At 36.1% G+C, this 27,492-nt stretch overlaps 1 protein-coding gene across 5 annotated transcripts; it reads right to left on the minus strand.

Moving 5' to 3' along the window:
• Window positions 1–1,173: 1,173 nt before the first annotated feature.
• On the minus strand, window positions 1,174–24,591 carry LOC133530966 (uncharacterized). Of its 5 annotated transcripts, XR_009801416.1 has the most exons (10): window positions 21,929–21,943; window positions 20,671–20,778; window positions 18,647–20,274; window positions 17,652–17,726; window positions 17,348–17,515; window positions 13,258–16,285; window positions 9,867–9,911; window positions 4,167–8,478; window positions 3,086–3,169; window positions 1,174–1,812 (listed from the first exon to the last, which is right to left on the minus strand). XR_009801416.1 is itself a non-coding variant. In XM_061869030.1 (3 exons), exons 2-3 carry the CDS (start codon window positions 3,165–3,167, stop codon window positions 1,655–1,657), a joined length of 240 nt encoding a protein of 79 aa, XP_061725014.1. In that variant the 5' UTR covers window positions 3,168–3,169; window positions 4,167–4,325; the 3' UTR covers window positions 1,174–1,654. The 5 variants fall into 5 exon arrangements, 1 of the variants encoding a protein (XP_061725014.1); XR_009801415.1 differs by lacking the exons at window positions 20,671–20,778; window positions 21,929–21,943 and adding an exon at window positions 24,419–24,591; XR_009801417.1 differs by lacking the exons at window positions 20,671–20,778; window positions 21,929–21,943 and adding an exon at window positions 22,071–22,085.
• Window positions 24,592–27,492: the final 2,901 nt, after the last annotated feature.

The raw sequence follows: 27,492 nt of genomic DNA on the forward strand, positions 1-27,492 counted from the left end.
CTCCTTCGCATTTCACGTAACAGCCAAAATAAGATATTGGAAATACATTTTGACATGATTATTTTTACTTACAACCATCATTACAATTTATTCGTGAAAACAAAGATAGTTGATGTACTTAACTAACTTTATACAGCGTGCCGGCTGCAGCTATATAATTATGTTGCAATGTGGCAATCTCACCTACTTAAAATTATTGTCATTTTCTTAAAAGTAAAAACTATAATTGATTGAAAGTTATATGAAGCGTTTCAATGTAATCCGCCGTTCGTGCGACGGAAGCAGCAGCGAGCGGCGGCCATAGCATACCATTACATCTATCCTCCATTTCAAACAAATTGCAAAATTGTTTACGTCATGACTCACGTGTAAATGTAGTTGCTCTCCTTTGTCGTTTTATTTTTGTTATTTCATGGTTATATTGGTCGAGTTGTTTGAGTTTACGTTTTTGTTACCTACAGTCATGATTCTTTTTTGTGAAGATAGCAAGTTTTATCTAGTTTTGGAGCTACGGATAAGTAAATACCTGCAAAGTGGCACCTTACATGCAGTCCCACAAATTTAGATTTCCGTTAACTTTTCCTTGCGAAAGGTAATTGCTCGACAATTTACTTTGAAATTTTGTTTACGGTAACTGCCCATTTTGATTTTTTTTAATTAAATAAGAGTTCATACAAAGAATATTAACTTCATATAAAAATAATAATAAATAAAAAATAAATAACAATAATATTTACAGTAAAAAAAAAATTTCTATCCCTGAAACGTCAAATTATGACACCTGTCGAATTCCACGCAATAAAAGATGAGTGTTTACCTATTTTTTTTTTTAGTATCTTATTTTTTAGTTTTTTTTTCAGAGGTTGGCAATAAAGAGGATTTGTATTGTATTGTATTGTATCTGCTGAAAAAGTCAATAACTATGCTGGAAATCGGTAGAGGTTGCTGAAGGGATGCTATACAGCCACCCCAACTTCATTTGGCTTGTTGTACTTCCAAACTGAAGAGGCCATTTTTTTCAAGTACAAATTAGTACTACTTGTGTAGGTACTAAATTCTCAGTTGATAAAAATGCCAAAACGCAATGTGGGGTTGCCAGGCAACATGACGTTAAGTACTTACACGTTAGCATTTGAACATTCAATCTCTTACCCAGATTGAAGAATAAAAGAATTTTTAAGACAAACTAAAAATATTTATTTCACCACAATTTTAATTTTATATAAAAACAAATAAAAAATTTTTTTGAAGAATATTAATTTCTGTGTAGCTACAAGTTGATAAACAAGAAATTGGTTTGTTTCTCCACGTGGACAAGTTGACAACTGACACCTAACGTTGACAAATTCCTATCCATTTCTGGGTCGATAGTTAACAACGGTAGGTACATAGAGTTAATGTTTAATTGTTGGATCAGCACTATACGGTGAATTGTCAATGTCAGCGTGGTAAAACATGGATCTGGTCCGGGGGGCTAGCAAAAATGACAATCGAAAGTCGACAAATGCCATACAAAAAAAATGTATCGGGATGATAGAAACTTCGAAAATTCACGTGACTATTTTCATACACTAAGCCTCGCCAGCGTCTCCCGTCAACGATTGTCATCTTAGCTAAGCACCCAGATAAATTCGCGCGTTACAGCTTAATCGATTTAATCAATGACTTCGTTGACGATTTTTCCAGCGATGTAGCCGCTGACGCCACCAACTACGCCGCCAGCGATGCCGCCGACCACGGCCCCGCAAGCGGCCCCCGGCGGTCCCCCGCAGCACCCGATGTAGGCCCCGTACGTAGCACCAGCGCTTGCACCTGTAAAATAAATTTCTGCATAAACTGTGCTATAACGTCAATGTGGAGAAGATAGTATGTAAGGGAAGACCGTCTACAAGCTCCTGCATTTGTACTCATACTTCACTTACAGAAGGTCGGTAGAAGAGAAGGAGTGAAGCTCTTCCTTTCTGACCGTGTCTAAGCGACGTACGACAAATACGAGTTCTATTTGCAAGTTATCTGGCAACTACCTACCAGGTATCAAGCTAAACAAAGTTTACTTATTTAAGAATAAAATCGTAAATAAACTAAGTTCTCCAACCTCTCGTTTGCTGAAAACTTAAATAATGATGATGGAGTTCGGTAGGAGTTGTTGGTCAGAGTCGTGAAATACTCTTCAGCAACCCCAAATTCATTTGGCTTTTACTATCGAATTAAAGGGGTATTTTTTTCAAGTAGGTAGAAATAGTACTAAATCATTATTTTATAATTAAAAAATCCCCAAAACGGTAGGTATGTGGAGCAGCGAGGTAGAATAGAACCCAAGCTCCGATGGTCAAGGCCGCACAGAGATGAACCGACGGTATTAAAACGTTTCCTGACCGGTGGCATGGTGACAACTCTGCAGTATGACATATAAACATTAATAAAGTATCAAGACAAACCTTATTGGCTTAACGATACTTTTGTAATTAAGTTTAGTATTGCGTTGTAATTACCTGAATACATAAAAAAAATATGTTGTATCCGGTCATAAATGAAAGGTGAATAAGGATAAAAATAAGTTATTTTTCATTCCTAAAGTTAAGAACTGGAATTCGGTATGGGTTGCTGGAGAGATGCTCTACAGCAACCCCAACTTCATTTGTCTTATACTGTTAAAGTATAGAGGTATTTTTTTAAGCAACTGCAAATTAAGGACCAATAGTGCACTAAATTCTAATATTATAAAAAAATCGGCCAAGTGCGAGTCGGACTCGCGTACGAAGGGTTCCGTACCATTATCTATAAAAACGGCAAAAAAATTACGTTTGTTGTATGAGAGGCCCCATAGATATTTATTTTATTCTGTTTTTTAGTATTTGTTGTTATAGCGGCAACAGAAATACATCATCTGTGAAAATTTCAACTGTCTAACTATCACGGTTCATGAGATACAGCCTGGTGACAGACGGACGGACGGACGGACGGACAGCGGAGTCTTAGTAATAGGGTCCCGTTTTACCCTTTGGGTACGGAACCCTAAAAATGACAAAACGTAATGTGGGGTTTGCTAGACATCATGACGTAATACCGTAATACCGTACCATACCTTTAGCGCCGCCGTATCCGGCCCCTGCGACGGCGGTGCCGGCTTCAATTGCCGTCTTCCTCTCTTTGTTTCCTTTACCCATTTCTGAAAAAATACAGATACATATTAAGGGTTGCTTGATATGGCCGCGAACATTCTACATCACAGATACATCTGAGCTAATAAAGACATTTTGACATTTAATTTTTACATATACGGAATACCTGTCACGTAAAATGTTTGAAGACATTTTTTGGAAAAAAAAATTGATACAAGCTTTTATCGCAGACTGTACTTTTCTTTCAATACAGAGAGACAATTCTAATAAGCACAATGTGGTTGCATTGCTTTACCACAGAGTTCTATGATCGCCTCCTGTGTCCATCATCAGATCAATTCGATGGTACAGTCACGTTTAAAAATATCGCCACGACCAAAGTGCCAACAATATGTATATACACGAACTTATTGCCCATATATTAAGGAAATGTATATATATTTTTAGCACTTTGTCCGTATCAATATTTTTAGACGTGTTGTTAACTGACATTATGTATTTGAAGTTTCGGCTCAATCGAATCGACTGCCTGAGTGACGTCGTGGCGTGGTGCGGAGATAAGTGTCTGAGTGACGTAATGGCGTGGCGCGGAGATATATAAGCGGAGATAATGAGTCATCAAATAATTTATGAAAATCTTAGTCCAAATTAAAATATCAAAGATGATATTCATCATGGAGCATCCAATATATTAAGCGACGCCTTTAAATAACATAATTATTAGAGAACAATCTGACAAAAATGCATTATTGACCTAAATAAGTAAATCCCTAAAGACAACCAAATACCTACAAACTAATTGTAAAGTATACGAATATTGCGCAACATAAAGTAACAACCTAAAATAGGAACTTTATAATGCAACCCCATGACTTTTTTTAATTAAACCTTTATTTCGACAACGTCCAAAATAATAGTGACCTTTGCCCCTCATTTTGCATTTTTTTCTAGCGTATATAAATAATAAGTAGAATAATGATATAAGAATAGTGTTTTGTTCGATTTAATTTAAGTGTTAAAATTTAATTACAATTAAAAACTTACTGTTCAGATAATCCTTCTGGACGTAAAGTTTCACTGGTAAATAACCTCAAATATAAAAACTGCGCAAGAGCAGAGCCCGCTCTGGCCGCGTTCAGAGTTCAGACTACGCCCAGGCTATTTTATCCATATTTCATCAGTCCTTTGTGTCGGATGCGGGGACTACCCGAATATTCCGTTCCACGAAATACCGGAACAACTTTACCAATTCATAAAAAAATAACTTAAATAAGTAAATGAAATTTACATTTGATTTTTTTTTTTAAGTAAAACTAAAATAATTAGTAGATATTTATTTATATTTTAATATACAGATACTGTTAAAGATGTTATAATATTTATTTTAATATAATGTGAATGCTGCGTTAGTGCTGCCATAATTACAAGCCATTGGATCATGCTACCATAGACAAAGTATTTTTTTAACTAGACTGCTTTCTTGCCTGCAAACCTACCTAGCGAGATAGTTCGAGGGAGATGGGAGACAACTGTTTCTTTCTACCAGGGTGCCCACGTTAATTTTTCAACTAATGTACGGATCTACGGTTACATTTTTTTAAAGAAAACAAAATAAAAAACCAATAATAATAATAATAACATATGATCAGGGCGGGTGCCATAGTCACCTCTATAGTCTCGGTTACCAGTCCACTAGCAACTCAACCCAATAGCCCGGTTTCTTTTTGTACCTTTTTTTTACAAATAGTCCTACACTAGCCTGGGCTTGTCCGTGGGTGCACTGCTATAGTGTGAACAGGGATAATCGTCGGTTGGTGTCACAATACTTTTAGAGTAAATTGTCTTATTACAAGGGGCCTCTACGTGTTGGCTTCGGCCCCACGCACGCCTTCAAAATGCTCGGGACCCCATGGTCCCGAGAATTTGTAAGAGACATACAAATAATAATAATAATTTAATCAATTGTTTATTTTTCTTGTATATTTTTACTGAGGTGTGCCAATAAAGAGTATTCTATCTATCTATCTATACCTATACCAATACCTACGGCCGTCTGTTACGTACATTACAGCTTAAACAATGAACAGAGAAGGTAAAGGGGAATACCCGTCGTATCTTTAGAAAATGTTGCCATATTTAAGATTCGTTTATAGCTTTATCTTGATCGCCTAATCACCTTGGCACTTTTCCATTAGATATTAGATCATACTCGTTCGCTGGTTAACGTAATCTCAAGATCTGGCGCTGTACGCTGTACTTTTTTCTTGTACGAAAGTGACTATTTTTTGAACTCTCCACCCCCTGGGGGAACTATATTGAAATTGAAATTGAGTTGAAATTGATTTATATTGCCTAAAGGAATTAATGCAACTTATATTTTTCTTCACCAAAGAACTACTGTTACTGTAAATAATCATTTTTTCATCAATTCTCATTTTAAAACGACATGAACAAATGACATGACATTTGGCATAAAATTTTGAAGGTGGTGTAAAAACAATAAGAGCATCCTACGAATTATAGGAGACAGGGTTAAGTCTCCCGACTTGTGGCACTGCGTGGGATTGCATTCTCCTGTCAGTGTTTTTAGGGTTCCGTACCAAAAAGGTACTAAAGGAATCCTTATGGTGCAACTCCGTCCGTCCTATTCTAAATATCTCGAGAAGTACTTAAGCTATCGATTTGAAATTTGGAATAGTAATGTATAACGCTAACCCAAACATATTGGAAGTGTAACCTACTAACCTTTTAGTTTTTAGAGTCCAACCAAGCCAAATTGGCGACGATTTTGATAGCCCGGCCTGTGTAAGTGTTAAGTAAACGTAAATTATGACGTTTAAAATAACACTTCCAATGTCTGGGCTGTTAAAATTGCTGCCAACTTATCTTGGTCTGACAGTTCTACTTATAGAATTTGTCCATGGTTACATGAAATAAAAACATATTCATTCATTCAAACAAACTTCTACTCATTCTAATTTCTTAGTTTTACAATTTTTTGCAACGAAAACTAGTACAAGATGACAGCCGTTGATAGAAAACGCCAATCAAAACATAATGTATGGAAATAGTCACGTGACTTTTCATAGCATCTGTCATACCGATACACTTCATCTTTTCGTTTAGCGTTTCTCGATGTACGATTGCCATCTTGGCTAAGCCCCCAGATATGATACTTAAATGTTCATGTCAAATTTCATGTTATTTCTTAAAGTCGCTTTAAATAACGCTAGTTTTACCTAAATTGTTAATTACAAGTACGCTCATGAAATACTTCTGAAGTGTATACTTAGCCGTGTTTTCTTATATTTCCACATGTATATGGAAGGTTGAATTAAGGAATGGAATCTCCATAGGCAGAACTGTTGCAAAAGTGTACAGCTGTTAAATAATAGTTCCAAAACTCTCCAGACTAGCGCTAGAGTAGCGAGAGAGAACCTAGACGTTATTGACGGTGTAAAGTGCGCTGTCTATGATTAGAATTTTTTTTTTCAAATATTCTAGGTATTGTTGCGGCACCTATTTAAAGTTTTTTGAGGGACACATTTTAGTACATGGAGATTTCGTTCCTAACTCTACGTTCCATAGTACATGTATTTTACTTTCTTCGTACTTATTCGACATGAAAAGTAGAGTGTTTCGGGTGAAAGGGAAGAAATGGGCGCCTTTCAATCTCTTGGTTAACAATGTACTATAGATGGCTATGAAATGAAGCAACATTTTAAATTTAAAATATAACATATAATTTATAAGACACCTTTATAGCTAAAAGTAATGCCAATAAAAAACATACATGATTTGTTTTCGTAAAATCTGCAGAACACATCAAAATATTTTGATACCTAAATATGTACTTTAATTTGTATTTTTAAAGAGGTCACACTCCTATTTATAAATCATAAACTGAAATTGATGTCATATAAGTAGTTACCAAAAAAATAATGACAAAGGCCTCCAGTGGCGGAGGCCGGATTCGAAACGGCGGCTTCATCTTAAATATGTGCTATTTATTGCAATTTTGGCCATTTTTGACCCCCCTGGTAAGAAAAAATAAGAATATGCCAACCCCTCCCCTCTGTTTAATATTTATTACGTAAGAATCTAAAGTACCTAATTTTGGACTTTTTGTAATTATCAGTTTTGATTTCATCTCGAAATTTTTCTTTGTCGTTCATCTTTACTTAAGATTTTGATCTCAAAACCCACTCGGAAAGTGGACCTTCCACTAGAAGATCACTGTAATAATAGGTTTTCAAGGTATAATCTTAACTTTGCGCATGTTTGGGCGGTGGGGCGACACTCCTCCTTTCGGGCATTCTCGGCTCCGTTCGGCTCAGCATTGCTCCGAGCAATTATTAGGGTTGGCACAACTTGACGTCCCTATGCGTGCATAACCACAGATAATGACTTGAATTTCCCGCCACTTTCCCGAATGAAGGTTGAGGGAGGCGATGGCTGAGATACACGTCATACTCGTGAACGGGTGCTGTTTGTGGAGACCGGTCTGTTTAAGCTTACACGGGCTACATGTTATGTTATAAGTATGTAACTTTACTTTTGAGTGGCATTAACGTGAGACACTTATCATTCGGTTCTTGTCTAATTTAATTTTTTGTCTTTTAATTATTTATATAAGAATTCAAGCCTTGGAGACCCTCTACATCTCTAAGGATAATTTAATATCTTTTTTTATATTTTATCTTATCTCTGACACTTAGAGACTTATACATCTCTAAAGAATTTTAGTATTTGTTGGTTTTATTTTTTTATCATAGTTTTTTTTTGTGTAATTTGACATTTATTTTTTATTTCATCGATTCCATATTTGTAATTTTTATTGTTTGTAAAAATGGACATGTAAAAGTGCCTCTGTGGCCTATTTGCTGAATAAATGTTTGGTATTTGAATTTTGGCAACCCTAAATAGCCGAAAGGAATAGTGCCATACATTAGAAATCATGCTGTTACCATGATTCGTCCCTGAATCGCTGTCAAATTTCGGTTTTGTAGGACGTGTCGTTTCTGTACGATAGTACTATTTTATATTCTGTTCTTTGGGATCTTACGTATGAACGGCCCCTTATGTGGCTTACGCCTTGGAACCCTTAGGCTACCCTGGCACTGAAAGACTTTGTCAGTTTTTGTTTGGTATATGACATCTATTTTAGTTAATAATTTACTGTTTGCATAATCTGCAGAGCAATGTCCTCATTTCTTCTTGCTGTTAGCGATGGCAACCGCAGTCCCGCCCGTTATCGTGCCCACCGCGGCTCCAAATAAGCCGCCAATGGCCGCTCCTGGCGGTCCCGCGACGACGCCTCCGATCGCCATCCCAGTGTAGGCACCCGTTGCTAAACCTAAACACATCAACACAAACACAATTTAAGTTCGATTCTAAAATAAACAGGATCAAGGGATATGGAGCTAGAATGCCCAGAAGCGATTAGAGAGATTGTTATCAACTCATTTGCAAGAAAGTGTGGGCATAGCGTACGGTTGTATAATGTCAGCGGCCGATCGTAAGGTCAGGCAGATCGTAATATCCCTGTGTAATGTTTTGACGAAAGTCACATTAAACCAATAGATAGGTATAGGTAGGATAGATTCGTTAGGTTCCTTCAAATGCCCGAAGGGCAAACTGACTCAGGGAACGAGACAAAGATTTTCACGTTTCATGATTTGCCTAGGAATTTCACGATCTGCCTGATCTAACGATTGGTTGCTGACATATATAATGGAAATGGATCCTTGCCTGGTCAATGGTGGTAGAGTGGATACCTACGCATGAAAAAAAATTGGCTGCTACCTACGTTTTACTTTCAAGATTTTTTTTTAACTGACAGACATTAAAGTTTGAAAGGAAACTCCCATAATTATGAATATGTAATAAAACTTTACTTATTCATTGTATTGTTTCTCGACACGAAAAGAAAGAAAAATAACGTGTCGTGTGCAGAAAATACACAAACAACCCACACAAAAAAATTTTTTGACGAATTTTACCAAAAGTCAAATATTCTTTTCCTAGAAGTACCTACCCTAAAAATATTTAATTTAATTTATTTATTTATTTAAATTTATTTTCCTTTTAATTTTTTATTTTATTTAATATAAAATATACAATAATATTTACTTATCTAGTGTACATTATAATCCAAGACGGTAAGAACAGAAAGACAAGATTGTTTTCTCAGCTAGATCGCTCACTTAAAACTTTAAAAACAAGCCGAGGCCTGTATAACTTTTATTTTTTTAATTACACTTTTTCTTTAGTATCACGATATAGATAATTACAACATAACTAATTAACTATGCCTCCTTTGAAGAACTCGCATTTATGGCACGTAGAAAATTAATTTACCTATTTTTACCTATTTCCTATACTTGACTACAGAGCCCCCAGTGTAAATTTATGCGAATTCGTGACGTGACGTACGCGTTTGCGTTAAGTCTCATTTAGTATATGATTTAGAAACAGCGCGCCAAGCGGAACGTTTTGGAAACTCAAAATCCCATACAAAATGAGACTTAACGTAAAGGTACGTTACGTTACGATATCGAATAAATTTACACTAGGGGTACTGAACCCTAAAAATACTCGTACTAGTAAACGGGTCCACTGATTACCAGTTCCCCGGACGATATCGCCCTGTCAGTTATTCGCAAAAGCTGACAACTGCGAATAACTGTCAGGCCGATATCTTCCGGCGAACTGGTAATCAGTGGGCATCCCCAGACAACGTACCAAAAGTTGCACCGTTCTTAATGGCCTTTTCTTGATCCCCCATATCTGTAAGAGACGACATATTTTTTAATATTATGAACAACATTCGCCTGTTTCAAAAACCACGTGTGGCAAACCTTTTCTGTGTGGAATTGAATTAGCTTTCGTCTCGCCTTAAGGGAAGTTAGAACAAAAAGTTGATATTTCCTAACAACTGACAGGCCGATAGCGTCCGGCAGACTGTTGGGCCCCTTTAGCCTTACACAATATTCACATAAAACCCATAGTTTCTGAGAAAATTATTATAAACACAAAAAAACCGACTGCTTAAAAATAATAAATCAGACTTTTTAGTTTTAGTTGTGGATATGTTACATATATTTTTGAAATGGTATTTTACTAGCTTTCATTTGATATCCCCCGCCCCCCTTTTTTCATTTGCGGGCTCCATTTCCAAAATGTATATAGCCGACGTCACTAGCATAATTCTGACGTATTCAATGTCAAAATCCGTCTAGCCGTTTGCTCGAAAAACATTACCCTCCTTCTGAGACAGTAGGGTAAAAAGAAAAAAAAAAAAGAAAAAAGGCGTTTGCTTTCCAATATGGTGTCTGATCACCGTGGTCCCCGAAGACCACGAAGCTCAAACTTTAAGACGTGCAAATAGGAATCCCAGCAATGTTATATGTCAGTTGAACCTCATTTAAAACCGATATACACATTATTAACTCCTATAGGTATTTCTCCGACATCCATTTTAGTAAATTTGTATTGCATATCAATGACCTAACTGTACTCATAGTGTAAATTTATTCGATAGCGTAACGTGACGTACGCGTTTGCGTTAACTCTCATTTTGTATGGGATTTTAAGTTTCCAAAACGTTCCGCTTGGCGTACTGTTTCTAAATCCCATACTAAACGAGACTTAACGCAAACGCGTACGTCACGTCACGAAATCGAATAAATTTATACTAGGGGCTCTGATGTATCTTTGAAATCCGCTTAATAGTTTAGGCACTAGAAGAAAAAATATGATTAACATACTAAAATATGGTTTTTGTTTAATGAAACAAATGTAAAGTTGTGAAGGTCTAGAGAAAGCTACTAATATTTCTTTTGAAAAAATCCGGCCAGTAGTATAGGACATGACGTATAGAATCATCAGTACTTACACCCATTACTTTTCTTTCTGGTTAAGTCACAGAGAATTTTCCCTCGAAAAGTATAAGCACTAAATATAGATAGATTCAGCAACTCCTACTTCTACTTTTTTCTGTACAATTTAATAATCTTTAACGCCATATTGTCATAGAGAACGTAAATTCAGAGTAAAACGCGAATTTCTCCAAGATGGTAAACATTTTCCAAGATGGCGGTAGTTGCTCGAGGTCCCCAAATGTCAAATGGTATGAGCATGAAGAAGGGACCTTTAATTAACGTATATACTAAATTTGTGACGTTACCAAGAAAAAGGTACCACATTATTGCTTACCATCAGGAAAATAATTGCTTGTATCTAAGAATAACCTGTCAGAGAGCGTCCTTATTACAAGCGACAATGTGGTACCTTTTGCTTGAAAACGACAAATTTCATGACAGTTCTGCATGCAAATGAAGTTGGGTGAGTTCCAAGGAAAAAATACTAATACTTAAGTATTCTTCTCTCTCTACTATTCTCAAATACTTATAAATAATAAATAAATAAAAAGGATTTTATTTCGGATAAAAAATCCATAGTTGTTAGTTACATTTTTACATTTTCATTTAACTTATAAAATAGTGTTAGGGGAATAACAAAATAATTTTAACCTAAATACATTGTTATTTCGCTACAGAGTGGAGTTTTGTCCACCGCTGCAGCAGAGGGGAGTCCCACCTGTCCAACAACGCTATCATGATACTGTTAGCGCTGCCCCGCCAGCGGCTAAGTAAAGAGGCGCACCGCTTCCGCATGATAGCCGCAAAGCCGTCTTACTTATAGGTAATATAAACTTTGTTTAATATAATACCGTTGCCAGAAAACTCACAAATTAAATCTCGGCACTGAAATTGGTGGTATCGTGGTACCAAGACGAGAAATAACCATAGGTAATTAATTATATTATTACAATAGAATGCTCATGAAAGTATACGGTACGATTATGTGTACGGTCAGCTGCAGAGAAAAGACATAAGCTGACCGTACACATAATCGTGAACAAGGTAAAAATATACGAGTACTTAGCAAATACGTTGCGCTGTTGAGGGATTCGTATTAAAAAAATGTTTGTATAATATTTTTCTACGTAACGTAACGCTTATTTATAATTCGAAAAAAAAATGTAACATAAGTATCCTACGAGTATTCCAAACGATAGATTCGTTTTTAAAATGATATGGTGGAACAAAGAGACAACTATGCAAACAAAATTATACTTCATGAGCACTATACCAAGGTACAAAATTCCCTGTTAGCTTATTCTTATATCAACACTATCGGCACAACATACAGACCATACCATACTGATGTGAGTCATCAGACATCATCAGGCATCGTCGTGTTCTAAAAATATTCATAACTAGTTTTAGCCCGCAACTTCGTCTGCGTGGAAATGGAATTAATAATAATAATATTGAGTTTTATTCCCTACTTAAGAAATTATTGATTACTGATACAAATTTCTACCCTCCGTTTCACCCCCTTAAAGGATGATTTCTGGGATAAAAACTACTCTTTGTCCTTTCCCGGGACTCAAATTATCCCTATACTAAATTTCATCTAAATCGGTTCAGCGCTTTAAGCGTGAAGAGGTAACAGAACAGACACACACTTTCGTTCGCATTTGTAATATTAGTATGGAAGTATGGAGGATGATTATGAAAATGATATGTACATAAATTGATTGCTCAGTACACCTAGTATTTATCCTATAGGGACAATATTATCCAAGTGTCGGAAAGGCTAAGTGTATGCAACGACATAGACTGATATTCATAGAAACTGAAATTTGCTTCCAGATTTTTGTTTTTAAATACGGTCCTATATCTTTATCTATTAAATACTAAATATGTATATATTAAATACTAAACCCTAATTTTTTAGTAGAATTAAAGAATACATAAATCGATTAATTATTTATCTCATTAGACGGTCTTATTTGTTATTCGTTACGAATCTACATATCTAAATATAATTATAGGTAAAAGGATCAGGAAGAACGATCCAATCACAAACAATTTAAAAATCGCTATAAGAAATATCTAACTGATGTTGTGCAAGACATCGAAAACTTGACTGGAATAGTGAAGACTACGGATAATTTATTCAATAAAGTCGAATTCAATTTATTCAATGTTGTCTGAATGGAGACTGAACAATAATTAATAAACAATAATTCATATTTTTTGCAATATTTTAAATGAGCACTTACTTGTATATTATGCTCTGATGCACAAGTCTGATCAACAGTCGGTTCCACGTACAGCTCGCAACGATCTGAAATAGCTACACAATATAACCTCTTAATGTCCAAGTCAATGCGCGGGCGCTGCGTCATTTAAGCGCTTTACATAATAGCGTGTAAATAACGGGCGCGTTTTACTATGCTACAATTTACAATATATATAGCTCTCTTTTTAACGAATATGGTTAGAAAAAACAGGTAACCGGCGAATTTGTAACTAACTTCAGTTTAAAACAGGCCTTTTATGAATTCTAGGACATTAGAAAGACTAGAGGGCCTGTGAGTACAGGGCTTTAGATTTTACAGATGTGGCAACATTTGAGCTATATTGCGGGGGTTCCCTGTTCTGTTAACAAGCTAATCAACGTACGTCCGATAAGAACGCGGCTATGGGTTAGAGCGGGAAACATCGTTCGGCACATGTAAATTAGTATTTTTACATGAAGTATCGTATCCAACATAATTCTATATTCTATATATATAAATGCACGTGTCCTGACTGACTCATCAACGCAGAGCCGAAACTACAAATGCTAGAAAGTTGAAATTGACACACTAGGTTACACTTAGGTACAAGAGCTCAGAAGCGATTTTGAGAAATTCAAACTCTAAGGGGGTTAAAAAGGGGATGAAAGTTGTATGGGGTTCAAGTTTTATTATAAGCTAGGAACTTGACACTTTGTAAAAAGGGATTTTATTAAAATAGAAGAAAACGTAATTTCAACGTTCTTGAAAATTCGTCCCTCAAACTGGTGAAAATGGGGTTGAAAGTTTGTATGGAGATCAAACATTTTTTTGAGTGCAGGACTTGAAACTTTGTATAAAGGCATATTGTTAGTATTGGAAAAAAAAGAGTATTTCAGCGTTTTGTAAACTCATCCCCTAAAAGGGTTAAATGTAGGTTGACAGTTTGTATGGGGTTCAAAATTTAGTTTAACCTAGGAACTTGAAACTTCATAAACAGATATTTGATTAAAAAAGAAGAAAAATAATTTCAGTGTTTTTTAAAATTCATCCTTCAAGGTGGTGAATAAGGGGTTGAAATTTTGTATGTAGATCAAACATTTTTGTGAGTGCGGGACTTGAATCGTTGTATCACGACATATTATTAGAATGCAAGTAAAGTTATATCAGCGTTTTTAAAAATTCATCCCCGAAATGGGTTAAAAAGGGGTTGATAATTTGTATCAGGTTTAAAATTTAACTTAAGCTAGGAACTTGTAAATTGGTACTTCATTAAAAGAAAAGAAAACTATTTTAAGAGTTTTTGAAAATTCATCCCCCAAGCTAGTGAAAAAGGGGTTGAAAGTTTGTATGGAGGTCAAACATTTATTTGAGTGCGGGACTTGAAACTTTGTATATGGGCATATTATTAGAATAAAACAAAAATAATTTCAGCGTTTGTAAAAATTCTTCTCCTAAAAGGGTTAAATAGGGGTTGAAAGTTTGAATCCATTACAAATACTTTAAAACTTCATAGAAAAACATGATGGAAGATTAAAAAAAGTTATTTTAACGTTCTTGATAATTCAATCCCTAAGGGGGTTAAAAAGGAGATAGAAATTTATATGTGGTATTCTTTTAAGCTAGGAACTTAAAACTTGGTAAACAGGCATTACCTCTATATAGAAATAGACGAAAACTGAGACATATCACCTTTTTTGACAATTCATTCCCTAAGTTAGTGAAAAAAGGGTTGTAAGTTTGCATCGGGAATGAATTTTTTTGTAATTCGTGATCTTGAAATGTCGTAAACAATAAGACACAATAATAGGAAACAAGAAAAGTGATTTCAGCGTTTTTAGAAATTAATTCCCCAAGGGAGTTAAAATGGCGTTCATTGAAAGTTTGTATTAATCCCCTAAATTAGTGAAAAAAAATTGAAAATCTTCTTAAAGGATTGAGAGGGATTATATCGAGAACAATTTTTTTACTTAGGGGCTTGAAACTTCGTAGGTTGTGTCAGACAAATCTCATGCGTTGTATAATTATTAACAAGTGATTAACCGTCCCTACTGCTACCTTTTGCTGCATAATATTATATGCTCATGTATATAACCACTAACATACAAATGCATGCGTTCGAAGTCGCGGGCAACAGCTAGTATATATATATATATAAATGCACGTGTCCTAACTGATTGACTGACTGCAAATGCTATAATATTGAAATTTATACACTAGGTTGCATTTATAAAGAGTACAAGAGTTGAGAAGCAATTTTGAGAAATTCAACCCCTAAGGGGGTTAAAAAGGGGATGAAAGTTTGTATGGGGTTCAAGTTTAATTTTAAGCTAGGAATTCAAAACTTCGTAAAAATATTAAAATACAAGAAAACAAATTTCAGCGTTTTTGCAAATTCATCCCCTAAGGTGGTGAAAAAGGGGTTGAAAGAAGAAAATGCCTAAAAACATTCATTATATAACTAGCTATTTAGTGTACTTGACATACAGAAAAATAAAGGATAACCGATCCAAAATCATATAAATGGTTAATTGTGAGCACGCTTAGTCCACCCAATTCTTTCGCACAAAACGCGCCATAGCGCTTTTATCGTTAGTCAAAACCAGTCCCATTTAATATCAGAACCTGGATCAAAATTCTTTTCGTTCCTGGGTCAAAACAAAGTTATATACAAGCGTCAATTTTTCAATCTCGCTTGTATCTCAAAAATATTATTCGAGTTCTCGATCAAGTTTGTAAAGTCCGATATTTTCTGTCAACGAGATTGAATCTCGAAAATCCGCTCGAGATTTCACGAGATCGAGATGACATTCCCTAGATGGGATACCTAATTAAGATTTAAATAATTGATCCAGCTATCGATTGAAGTATACATTTATTCAAATTACACTGTTTCAATATAATCACTTTATTTATTAAGTAGTTCAAAGCAACAGATGGTCACGCTTATCGTTCTTTATCTCTATGCATGTATATATTTATATAATTCTGTTTGACATTCCGTACGTATGTGTCGTAGTCTCGTCTGCTCCTGCAAAATAAACATATCATCAATATGAAGTGAATTAAAACAGCTTATTTTGGAAACAAATTAAATTGGGGGTGCCTCGGCAAATTCTACGAGCGGTCACCGAAGGGTTAAAGGGGAATACAAAATTGTGAAAATTCGCGTCACGTAGTATTATTTTCCCTTGATCCTTAATCTGGGGGCATTACTTGGCGGGGGCCAAGAGGAGTCAAGCCAAGCGCAAAGGCACTACCTACCTTTTCTCGAAGCGCTTTGACGTCTTTTTAAACCCAAGGGTTTGAATTATACCAGATAAACAAAATTCTCGCGATAAGATATTTAAAGTGAACTTATGTACTTTCGATTTTATTCATAAACAAAAAACGATTTCGTCACTGACTCATTCAGTCATCAAAACCCTGAAGTCCTAGAAAGCTGAAATTTGGTATGTAAGATATAATCAGTACACAAATAACAAAAACATTCTAAAATTTTAATTTTTTAGGCCCTAAAGGACGTGAAAGGAGGGCTGGAATTTTGTATGGGGAATCAATAACCGCTGAACGGATTTAGTTGAAATTTGGTATTTAGATAGTTTTTGTTATAGGGAAGGGGACATAATAGTTTCAACCCCAAAATCACCCCGTAAGGGTGAAAAGGTGAAAAGGGCGTCAGGGGGAAAAGGGGATTGAAATTTTTATGGGGAATTAGTAAAAACACATTGTATAAAAGATGCCTCAACTCTTTAAATTAGGGGATGGAAGATTGTCATAAGCATCTTACAAAAAGAAGCGAAATCCCACCAAAAACATTTTCATGGAAAATGTTGCCAAGACGAAACCACTCGCACTGTCAAAAATTTATCAGTTCTCTTGTAGAGCCAAGCTTCTAACTCTACAACTTCTACAAGCCTTAACTTCACAAACTCTACACCTTAGTCAAAATATGTGGCCGTTTCGTTACTACAAGAACTCTCATAATAAAAAATAATGAATAGTGATGATTTTTCACCATACGCCCATGTCACGGTAACGATACGACCAAGCCAAATATTAAGCTAAATTGTGTGGAATGCCTTAAACCTACGTTAATCCTGATGGTCATCCCTGACGGCTTGACGGCTGACGAAGTATCCGACAACGCCGCCGACGACGGCGCCCGCCGGGCCGCCGGACAGCCCACCCACGGCCGCTCCCACAGCCGTGCCGGTCGCTGCACCGACCACTCGCTGAACCGGCCTAGCGACACCTGCACCTTCACAAAACAATATTTCAATTTAAATCACGGCAAAATTTCTCCAAGCCGATAACTGGCGGGAAAAAAAATGTCTTTTGCCTACTCTGTCAGTGAGTGTAAGGGTAAAATTGTATACCTAAAGTACGGTATTTACCTATTCTGATACCATTATGAATGACTTCTCCAACGACGGCATCAGGTGCTGCATTATTCGCGTCCCCTTCCATATCTGAAACCAAAGAATGTATACGATGTTATATCACCACAAGTTAACTCTACTTATCATGACAAAGTGTAATAGTGTCATAAGATGATGCGTAAATAAGCCAATAAATTAAAGGAGAATAAAAGATATGGCGCGCAAAACGTATCACTTTTAGCGCACATCATAGAACAACAATGACTCATTCCGAGCATGATAAATGTAAAATAATAAAATATTGTGCAACATAACCCTCACCGTTTGAAATTGCTTGATTATTATTAAGATTCGAGATTATAGGTTGTGTTTATCTCAATTAGAGATATTATCAATTAGAGACAAAGTATTTTTTACATTTAAAATATTGTTAACGATGTCCTGATATTCCGTGAAACGGAAAACGATTATCAGGCCCGAAATCGGGACTGATTTCGGGCTTGATATCGAGAAGGGTGGATGTAATTGGCGCAATACTTTTTATGAATGCGAAAAACACGAAATACAGATCTTTCTTTTTTATTGAATCTATATATTCTTTTTCTTTTGTTATTGTAGTAAACGCGCCCGATTAGTCATTAATATAGCACACAAATATCATACTCCTATACTCCCGTCATACGATTTACAACAGTTATATTGACAAATACAACCGAAAAAAAGTACCTCGGTAGGTATAGGCATTTTTTGGCTAATAAGACACATTTTCGATTTAACCTCTTCTGATTATAGAATAAAATAAGTATTTGGCACTTTTCTTTCCACGGGCAATTAGTGCTCATCGAGACAATTCTAAAAACCCCAAACACAATTAGGTCGCGTTGTTTTATCACAGAGTTCCTATCGCCACCTTCTGTCGGGTTATTCCCACTACATACATAGTTACATTTGTAATAAATAAACAAACAAACTGGTCAAGCTAAATAAAACCGATTAATAAAAACACTTACCGCAATATTACACAATTACACTAAATAAACAAATGCACTCCGTTGGCGAGTGGTTTAGTCGACATTCCGCAGACACTGAAATAATACGTAGATCAGTGTTGCCAGGTTAGTGGAAGAGAATTATCGTATTTGAGTTCTAAAATTATCGATCCGATGAAAAAAATCGTATGCCTGTCAAAACAGCACTACCCCTAAAATTTCTTGCAAAATAAGCTATGGTCCAATGTAAATTTTCGTCTAAAATGCTAAAACATCAGTTTAATATTTTTATATGTTTGTGACAGATCCGAACGGCTTACAGGAAATTTCGACATTTTTGACTGACACCAAGAAGCCGAACACCCAAAAGGTGGCTAATTGTGGCCAATTTCTGAGGGAAAGTGTCGTATTTTGCTTCAAATACGTACGACAATGCTTTTTGGAACGTACATCGTACCGGAGCCCAAATTATCGTACATGTACGATAATTATCGTACGCCTGGCAACACTGACGTAGATAATTATAAGTAACTACTACGTAATACATACTATACTTGTATGTGCGTAGCATATATATGATATCAGTCTGTAGAAATAACCTCGATAGTTTCGCCCGGTGTTGCCATTTCAAAATTAATAAACATGCTAGAGTCGGACAATCTAGTTAGTGCTTCTGAGCATTTTTCGCAAGTCGACCACCATTGTGCCTATAGACACGCAAGTCTAATCGAATTCTGCATACCATGTGTAATGATTGCATTGCCATCATTAATGTCAAATTTCTATGAAAATATGTCGTTAAATAATGACACTCCTTACTTTGTTATGTCGGTGCAAAGTTAGCTTAAGGTCAGTCCAGACGTAACTATTTTTTCCCTGATCTGATAAAATTGTCTGCTGAAATCAGGTGGTGTGAACGCAAAAATGAAATTGGCTCACATTCGATTGTAAGATTACGACTGATCAAACAGAGGTACGGACGAAAGAATGCCAATTTTCGACACTAGTTTGCGCGTTTGAGAGCATTTGTTTTATTTTGATCTAAGATTGGTGATTAAATTGTGTACATGTGGACGCTAGATGAAATTGACGCCAATTTATTTTCAGATAAACTTGGTCAATTTGATCATTCCCTCTGGATGGGCCTTTAGACACACTTTATGCTCACATGAATGACAACTTTTGTTTTAAAATCTGTGTATAATTCAACTAACACACATTTAAACTTACACATTAATAAATATTTGTAAAGCGCTTCACACATGTTACTTAATTCAGAATCCTAAATCGTAAGTGTAACCGCCTTTATATAGGAAGAGTCTGACTGCACTAAATAGGATTTTTTTGGATCCTAGTTAGGCAGCCAGCTAGGACGACTGATTTGTAAGGTGTGTGAAGCGAGACCAAGAAAGATTTAAGTATTTTTGTACTTATAAAAAAAACAACATATTTATTCCTATTTTTTATTTCATACAATCATCATAATGCTGCAAGAGCAGTAAATAACTACTTATTTTTTCCACCCTGGCCCGAAGCCCACCCGACAAGAGATCCAATAACTCCGGCCACAGCACTACCAGCAGCGAGTACAGCAACACCAGCTACAGTTGGCGGCTTTTCAGAAGTTTGGCCAGGTGTGGGTGGCATTTCTGAAATAAAGTAATTTACAATAAGTACTTTGTAAAAAAAAAAAAAAATTTTATACATGATTTATCGCGGACTGTATTTTTCTTTCAACAGGGAACTAATACTCATTGAGACAATTCTAACAAACCCAAACAAACACATTGTTTTACCACGGAGATCCTATGGTTACCTCCTGTGTCCATCATCAGATCGATCGTACCATAATATTCCATTATCACCCAAGTATGTGACAAATACAAATGTATGTGAAATTTAAGTTCAATCGAATAATTGGGAAGTTCGTCTAATTTCGCACGATTTAAATCGAACACATACCTTTCAAGTTAAATAAAAGCTTAAATACATTTTTTAATATAAGTTTCTGGGATTTAGTGGTCAAGGGTTCCTAGTATCCTTACAGTCTGGCTATGTTCATCTGTCTGGCAAATTCTCTCCCATCTCTATCTCTGTCCACCCGTCCGTTGCTTTTCGCTTCAACCCTATGGTGTTGGTCTGTCATCGAAAGTCTTTAAAATAAAATAAGGATCCAGAATAAATATTTTTGATGCCAAGTTGCCATACAAAATAATTTACAACATAATTTTGTATTTTCTGTATATTTAATAAGCTTTTTCTACTAATGGGAAAACTTGGACTTGCGACCTTTCGAATCGCTCTAACCGGTCCGGGGCCGTTAAGACAGAACATTCTTACGATAGATGTCGCTATGCGCCTCCCTAAGAACGTTTTCACATTTTCCGATCCGATATCGGGTGTCGGATATAGCTAAAACACCCCCCCCCCCCCCCCCCACACACACACACACACGCGCACACGCACACGGTCAGGGTAGATGGCGCTTTCTGGCAGTACTGGAGTAGCCTTCAATGCATGCATGAATAGTCAATGTACTACATTATAAAATAGTTATTAACATAGGTTTAGTAATAAGTATATACTATATAAAAACATGGAAATTTAATTCTGCAATAAATGTTTATTTATTTATATAAAACTGTCGGAAGCACCATCCGATATCGGATGTTGGAAGGTGTTCATGACAAAAAAGCCGCGGGAGAGTGCCATATGGCATGAAGTCCGTTTTTTAGTAATAATGATTTAGTAAATGCATAAATAAAAACAAAGGAGCACATATATTTTACAATCTACGTCCTTCCGACAGCCGACATCGGATCGGACAATGTGAAAACGCTCTAAGGCGTGTAAACAAAAAGGAAGGAATTGAGAAGCATGCTTCTGGTACCTAAGCCTTGGCAGATCAGTTGGTTAAGAGACATCGGATCGGTGTTTTTAAAGTTCTCAAGTTCGAATATAACTCGAAGCGGGGAATTTTTCCATGATTACTTTAAATAATTATAATTCTCTCTCTCTCTCTCTTTGATGAAATACAATAGAGGAAAGTATGTTTGGAATTAAATACACAATAAGAAATGCAATTATTTTCCTAAATGGATTGTTTCCAGCTGATCTGTAACCGTCTAAAGCAGGGGGCCTAGTCAAGGTGCAAATCGTTTGCGCCGTAGCGAACGAAACGCTAATGTCTCTCCGTCGCACTTATAAGGAAGAGTTATTGAGAGACATTACCGTTTCGTTCGCTACCTACCCGGCCCTAAGAAACTAGAGCTGTCCATCTTGTTGAATAAAAAAGGTACTCACTGTTTATTTTATCTCGTACTGAACAGAGTTGATTACTCGGTAGAACTGATTCTTCATGCCTCAGGAAATTGTTTATATACCTTCACAGATTACAAGAATATACTAATATATAGTACTTATATTTAGACGTATAGGTACTTACCCGGCACACCGATATAGTTTTTGCATGTGGCAACATGATCTGGTGATACTGCGGTTCTTCCCAGTTCCGATGGAAAGTTACTTTTGATCGGACTGACAATGAAGGTATAAGTTGTTTATCTTTATGAATTTCATGATCTAAAGAGTACAACCCGAAAATAGGTTTGTATTAGTTGTGTATAATGAACGGACATAAGTGTATCTTGTATACCTATATGGGAAATAAATAAATAAATATAAAAATATATAATGACTATATATTTGGCCAATCGACGCCCGGATGGCCGGTAAGTCAGCCGACTAGTGGAGTCGTACGTAGTGAGTAGTCTCTTAGAAACTCCAAGCACAATACAACCCTTTATTGCCTTTTGAGCAACATAGACATTTTGTATGACACCCGCCTTTTGCGAGATTGACATCTTAGTACGTTCTTGCATTGTACGAGGAATAACGAGGTGAATAGAAGAGAGCGCACTAGCTTTTCGGCATTCAAACACCAGTGTTTGCCATTCGCTTAGTCATGAGTCTCATCACTCGAAAGAGCAACAATCACGCAGTCTGGTGAATGTGTTTACAATGTACCACTATAGGCTCGATGACGATTTTTTCATTAATAGTATCAGCCGATCAGGTTTGGTTTTACGATTATGCATTAAAGCAATACAAAAGTCAGAAATGATAGTCAAAGTCCGACAGTCGTATTTCACTCATGAAACGCTCCTAACAAAACGATAGTTGAACGTGACGTCACGGTCCGACTGAGAATCCATCTTAATATTGAAAACAAGCATATTGCGATTTTGTTGGTCGTTTATATAAGTTTGAAATGTAAGGAATCGAATGGTATTATTACTTTTTACCTTTTTCAATGGAAAAATATCTGTATCTACTATAATTAGGGTTCCGTACCCAAATGGTAAAATCCGTCTCCGCTGTCCGTCCGTACTTCCGCCTGTCACCAGGCTGTATTTCATGAACCGTGATAGTTAGACAGTTAAAATTTTCACAGATGATGTATTTCTGTTGCCGCTATAACAACAAATACTAAAAAGTACGGAACCCTCTCGGTGACCGAGTCCGACTCGCACTTGTAATAAAAGAGAGTTTTTTAATGTTCATGTCACAGTTGTTGGATCTCCAAATAAATAAATAAAATAGTACATTACGATACAAGTGCGAAAAATAGGAAATTCGAAACGAGTGGCGATAAATTAAAACACGACCGAAGGGAGTGTTTTAAATCGACACGAGTTGCGAATTACCTATTCGCACATGTATCGTACAACGTTTTACAGTACATATGGCCCTTTAAATGTTCGACACAGTAACGTAATATGCTACTTCTCGCACTAGTGCTAAAAAGTAGCCCCATATGTACTGTAAACTAAATTTTGAAACTTTCTAGTCCTGTATTTTTTATCATTTCCATATGTAAGTATATTATTTTAATATACGTACATATATGCACATTATTGTGATACTTTGCTATATATTTTACTATAAAATACTTTAGTTATAAAATTCAACACGTGTCATCATCCCTAATGCAATATCTATCTTAGACTTTGTACCAATAATCTTTGAATTCTTATCAGATAGCGAGAAAGCAACCGACTTTATTCAAGTAAACATATACATCATGTCATTAACTACGACGTGTACTTTGAATCGTATAGTCATGTTAATAAAGGTTAGATTTGACAAATCTGCGCGTGATCGTGGATGACATGAAATATACTAATATACAGAACGGGGAATAACAGACGCTTCGTTTGACAGTATTGCCACAAATAGCACAACCCGATAACAAACCACGACAAGGGTACAATAATATTAATTTAATGACGAGTATATTCTTGCTTAAAATACATTTTGTTTAGTGGCTCACCTGAAAAGTTGTCTGTTATAACATTTTACGAAAGCTAGCAGTCCAGTCCTCTCTCCGTGTATCCTTGATGTTTTTTTTTTTTTTATATGGCTTACTGTTGATTGCCAGTGTCATGTCGATTTATATATGATAACAAACGTATTTCGGGGGCGCGAATTTTTATCAAACACAAGGTTGCTAATCCAAATGAGAATGTAGGAACGATAGTAAATTTAGATGTAAAGAAAAATCAAAACATTAGTACAATATATAAGTAACTAGGAATAAATGAGCCAATTGAAATTAAATCTTTAATTTGTTAAGATTACAAAAAGAAACTAGGGCCACCAAAGTGTCCCTATCCTTAATTTGCAACAACTCGAAAATGTGAGTAGGAAAAGAAACTTTTAAACTTAAGAGATCCACATAAAAATCATCATGTTTATATAAAGGACAAGCAAAGAAAATGTGATTTAAGTCACCTTCGTCTACTCCACATTCACACAGAGAGGAGTCTGGAACATGGATTTTTTTTAAGTGGGCGGGAGTGCAGCAATGGCCCAGTCTCATTCTTATAAATCCTTGATGTTAAAGAACAATATACTATAAAAAAAATTATTACGAATAAATACGTATGACACTGATGCGTCAAGGCGGTTAGTTTACTGTTTGTGCCAGTTGCGCGCCCCCTACGCAGAGGTTTGCATAATATTTATTAAGTTTGCATAATACCTATTGTAAAAACAGACTACTGCAAAAATAAGAAACAAAACGCCCTTAATAAATAAACATCGAGGTGCAATAAGCATAGAGATGAAATGATAGAGCCGGCAGATGACCGAACGAGATACTCTGATAAAACTTTCAGTAGGAGTAGCAGAGAAAGCGCTATGATTGTTTGTCCTTGTCAGTCTCATTTTTTTTTATTCCCCACCGTAAATTTTAGTACGGTTTATGGTGGGCAAGAAATAACCCGACCAAATTACGTAGGTTGTTTTTTAGTATGTTGTCAGGAATATTAAAACGTGTTTTTAATTTTGCGCATTGTTGCGTATTGTCGGTCCCTCACAGGCGTACGCGTATAACACATCTATGTGATCCTATAATCTATGATAAACATGGATAAACGATAAACAGTATATATGTATGGGCAACCGAAGCGCCGAAAAAAATTGACAGCTGTCATTCATATCGTATCAGTCATATTATGTCAATGTCAGACGTTCAATATCAAGGCGTATTATTTCAAGTAACCTTTTTTGTTGCTTACATTAACAATTTAAATAACATTATACGCGATTATAGCTGTAGTAACTCATTGTTTGATACCCCCAACCAGTAATCTACAACACCGATAACAGTCTTATAACATTGGACATTCGAAAACAAGTGTCCCACTAAGATGTCTTTAATGAAAAAGATCCAAATCTTTTTTAGTTATTGGTACCAAAGATATTTATTGGCGACTGAATTGTACATGGTGGAGCCTTGGGAAAAGGTTGTCATACGTATCCTTTTTAAAAATTATATTATTTTTGAAATCAAGCTCAGGTGAGAATGATTATCGACTATGAGTCATGACATTATGTATTGTTTTGTTTTTGAATATTGTTCGAGTAAAATACATGCTTATCTAACACTCATCAGGAATTATCTACTTAGAGCTGTACAGACAGACTGTAACCCAATTGCAATTTGTAAGGAAAGTGTGCGGTTCCCATGTAAATTGCAGACCATCTATACTGGCCCTTACTCTTTTTTTCAATAGTTATTATTGGCTGTGTTTTACCGTGAATTACTATCTATACTTGTTTTTTTTTAGCAAAAGAAAGAAGGTAAGCAATCTCAATGTTTCTTTTTAATGAAAAATACTTTGCAAATGTGTAAGAATTATACATAGCATATACAATCATATTACATTATTTTGGTTTCATAAGTAATGGTTACTTTTTTTAGTGTTTTTCAACAGAGACACATCAAGGTTATTCACACTTTTTCTAATGCTAAAAAAAACTAATTATTATTAACACATTCACTGCCAGATAACAACCGGCGCACTACCCCAGAAACCGGTGGTCTATAGCTGCGTACAAAACAACCCGCCCAGCGGGTTGTCCGGCATCTGAACAAAGTTCACGAGCGCCCACCAGGTGGGTTCCCGGCAGTGAATGTGTTAATGTAGAGTAAAGTATGATTACTAACTTATAAAAACGAGAGTTATTCACATATTAAGTTTTAATGTGTAAAAATCGTGAAATTTCCTGAACAATGGTGCAGATATTGTGTTTGCAGTCTTACTGACTCTCTTCTGGTGGTTCAACAAAACCCTAGTTATTGGCGGCATCTACAGTCTGAGAAACACTTCCAGCGTGCAAGCAATCTCATAAAAGTATTAATGATTGATACTAAATTTAATATTTCTCACACTGTTTAAGTTTGCCTCATATCTGAGGCAGTTGGTAAAGAATTTGTGTAATGATTTTCTAAAAGAACATAGCTGACTTTTGGGAAATAGGTTTTTTTATACCAAGTCAGGGGCAAACAAGCATACGGCCTGCCTGATGGTAAGCAGTAACCGTAGCCTATGAACGCCTGCAACACCAATGATATTACCCTGACTGTAGCCCCTCAGGTAAACCTCGGTAGGGAGCTCATTCCACAGCCGAAGCGTCCGCAGGACGAAATTCCTCTTTAACCACACAGTATGCAACCATTTAGGTTCTGGTGTGTCAAGATGAAACACACTGCATACGACTTGCGCAGACGATGCGACGAATTTTACCAACAATGGCACCGGCGTGTGTGCGCCCGCGCATGTTACTTAGCATAATACAAATCAGCCTCACGCAGTTAAACTTTCAATCTATGCATACCATCATAATTTCTTACCAACTGCCTAAGTTAATGGTAAACCTATTATTTAACAATCTGTTGGTTTAAGTATTAATATGAGCTTTTAGCACGTAGACATATGTAAGAATGGTGCTAGTTCAGTATTGTCACTCAGGAATTCAAGCCAATCGCGCATTCTAACGTCACAACGCATTGGTTGATGAGTTCGCATCACGCGCGCGATTGGTCGCAAATATGTAGTTACGTTAGACTGCACTATAGGCTCGAATTCGTGAGTGACACCACTGAACTAGCACCATTCTTAGTGCCTTAGATATAATTATGTCAATGTTTTAGAAAGCAGTTTCCTTTTTTTACCATAATGTAAACTAATACATTCCCTATGAGTGACAAAACAATATTAGGTATTAAATGCCTTAATTACAGGGTATTCCCTATTGTATAGATTATTATGTTATGTATAATACCTGCCTATTGGGAGCGTGCATGAACTGTAGGAGGCAGCACAGGAGTCGTCAGATTTTTGGCGCGAGACGTAAATAAATGTGATTTTTATTGTTCCGATGTAGCCCACAAGATGGCAGAACCTACTATGCGCAAGAAAACACGTGACGTGTAAATGTACATGTTTATGGTTACGATTCAGGCCACAAGATGGCAGATCCTCCAACGCGCACGGTCCCTATACCTACATTATATTTAT

This window comes from Cydia pomonella, chromosome 24 (genome assembly GCF_033807575.1).
Source record: "Cydia pomonella isolate Wapato2018A chromosome 24, ilCydPomo1, whole genome shotgun sequence".
NCBI lineage: Eukaryota > Metazoa > Arthropoda > Insecta > Lepidoptera > Tortricidae > Cydia > Cydia pomonella.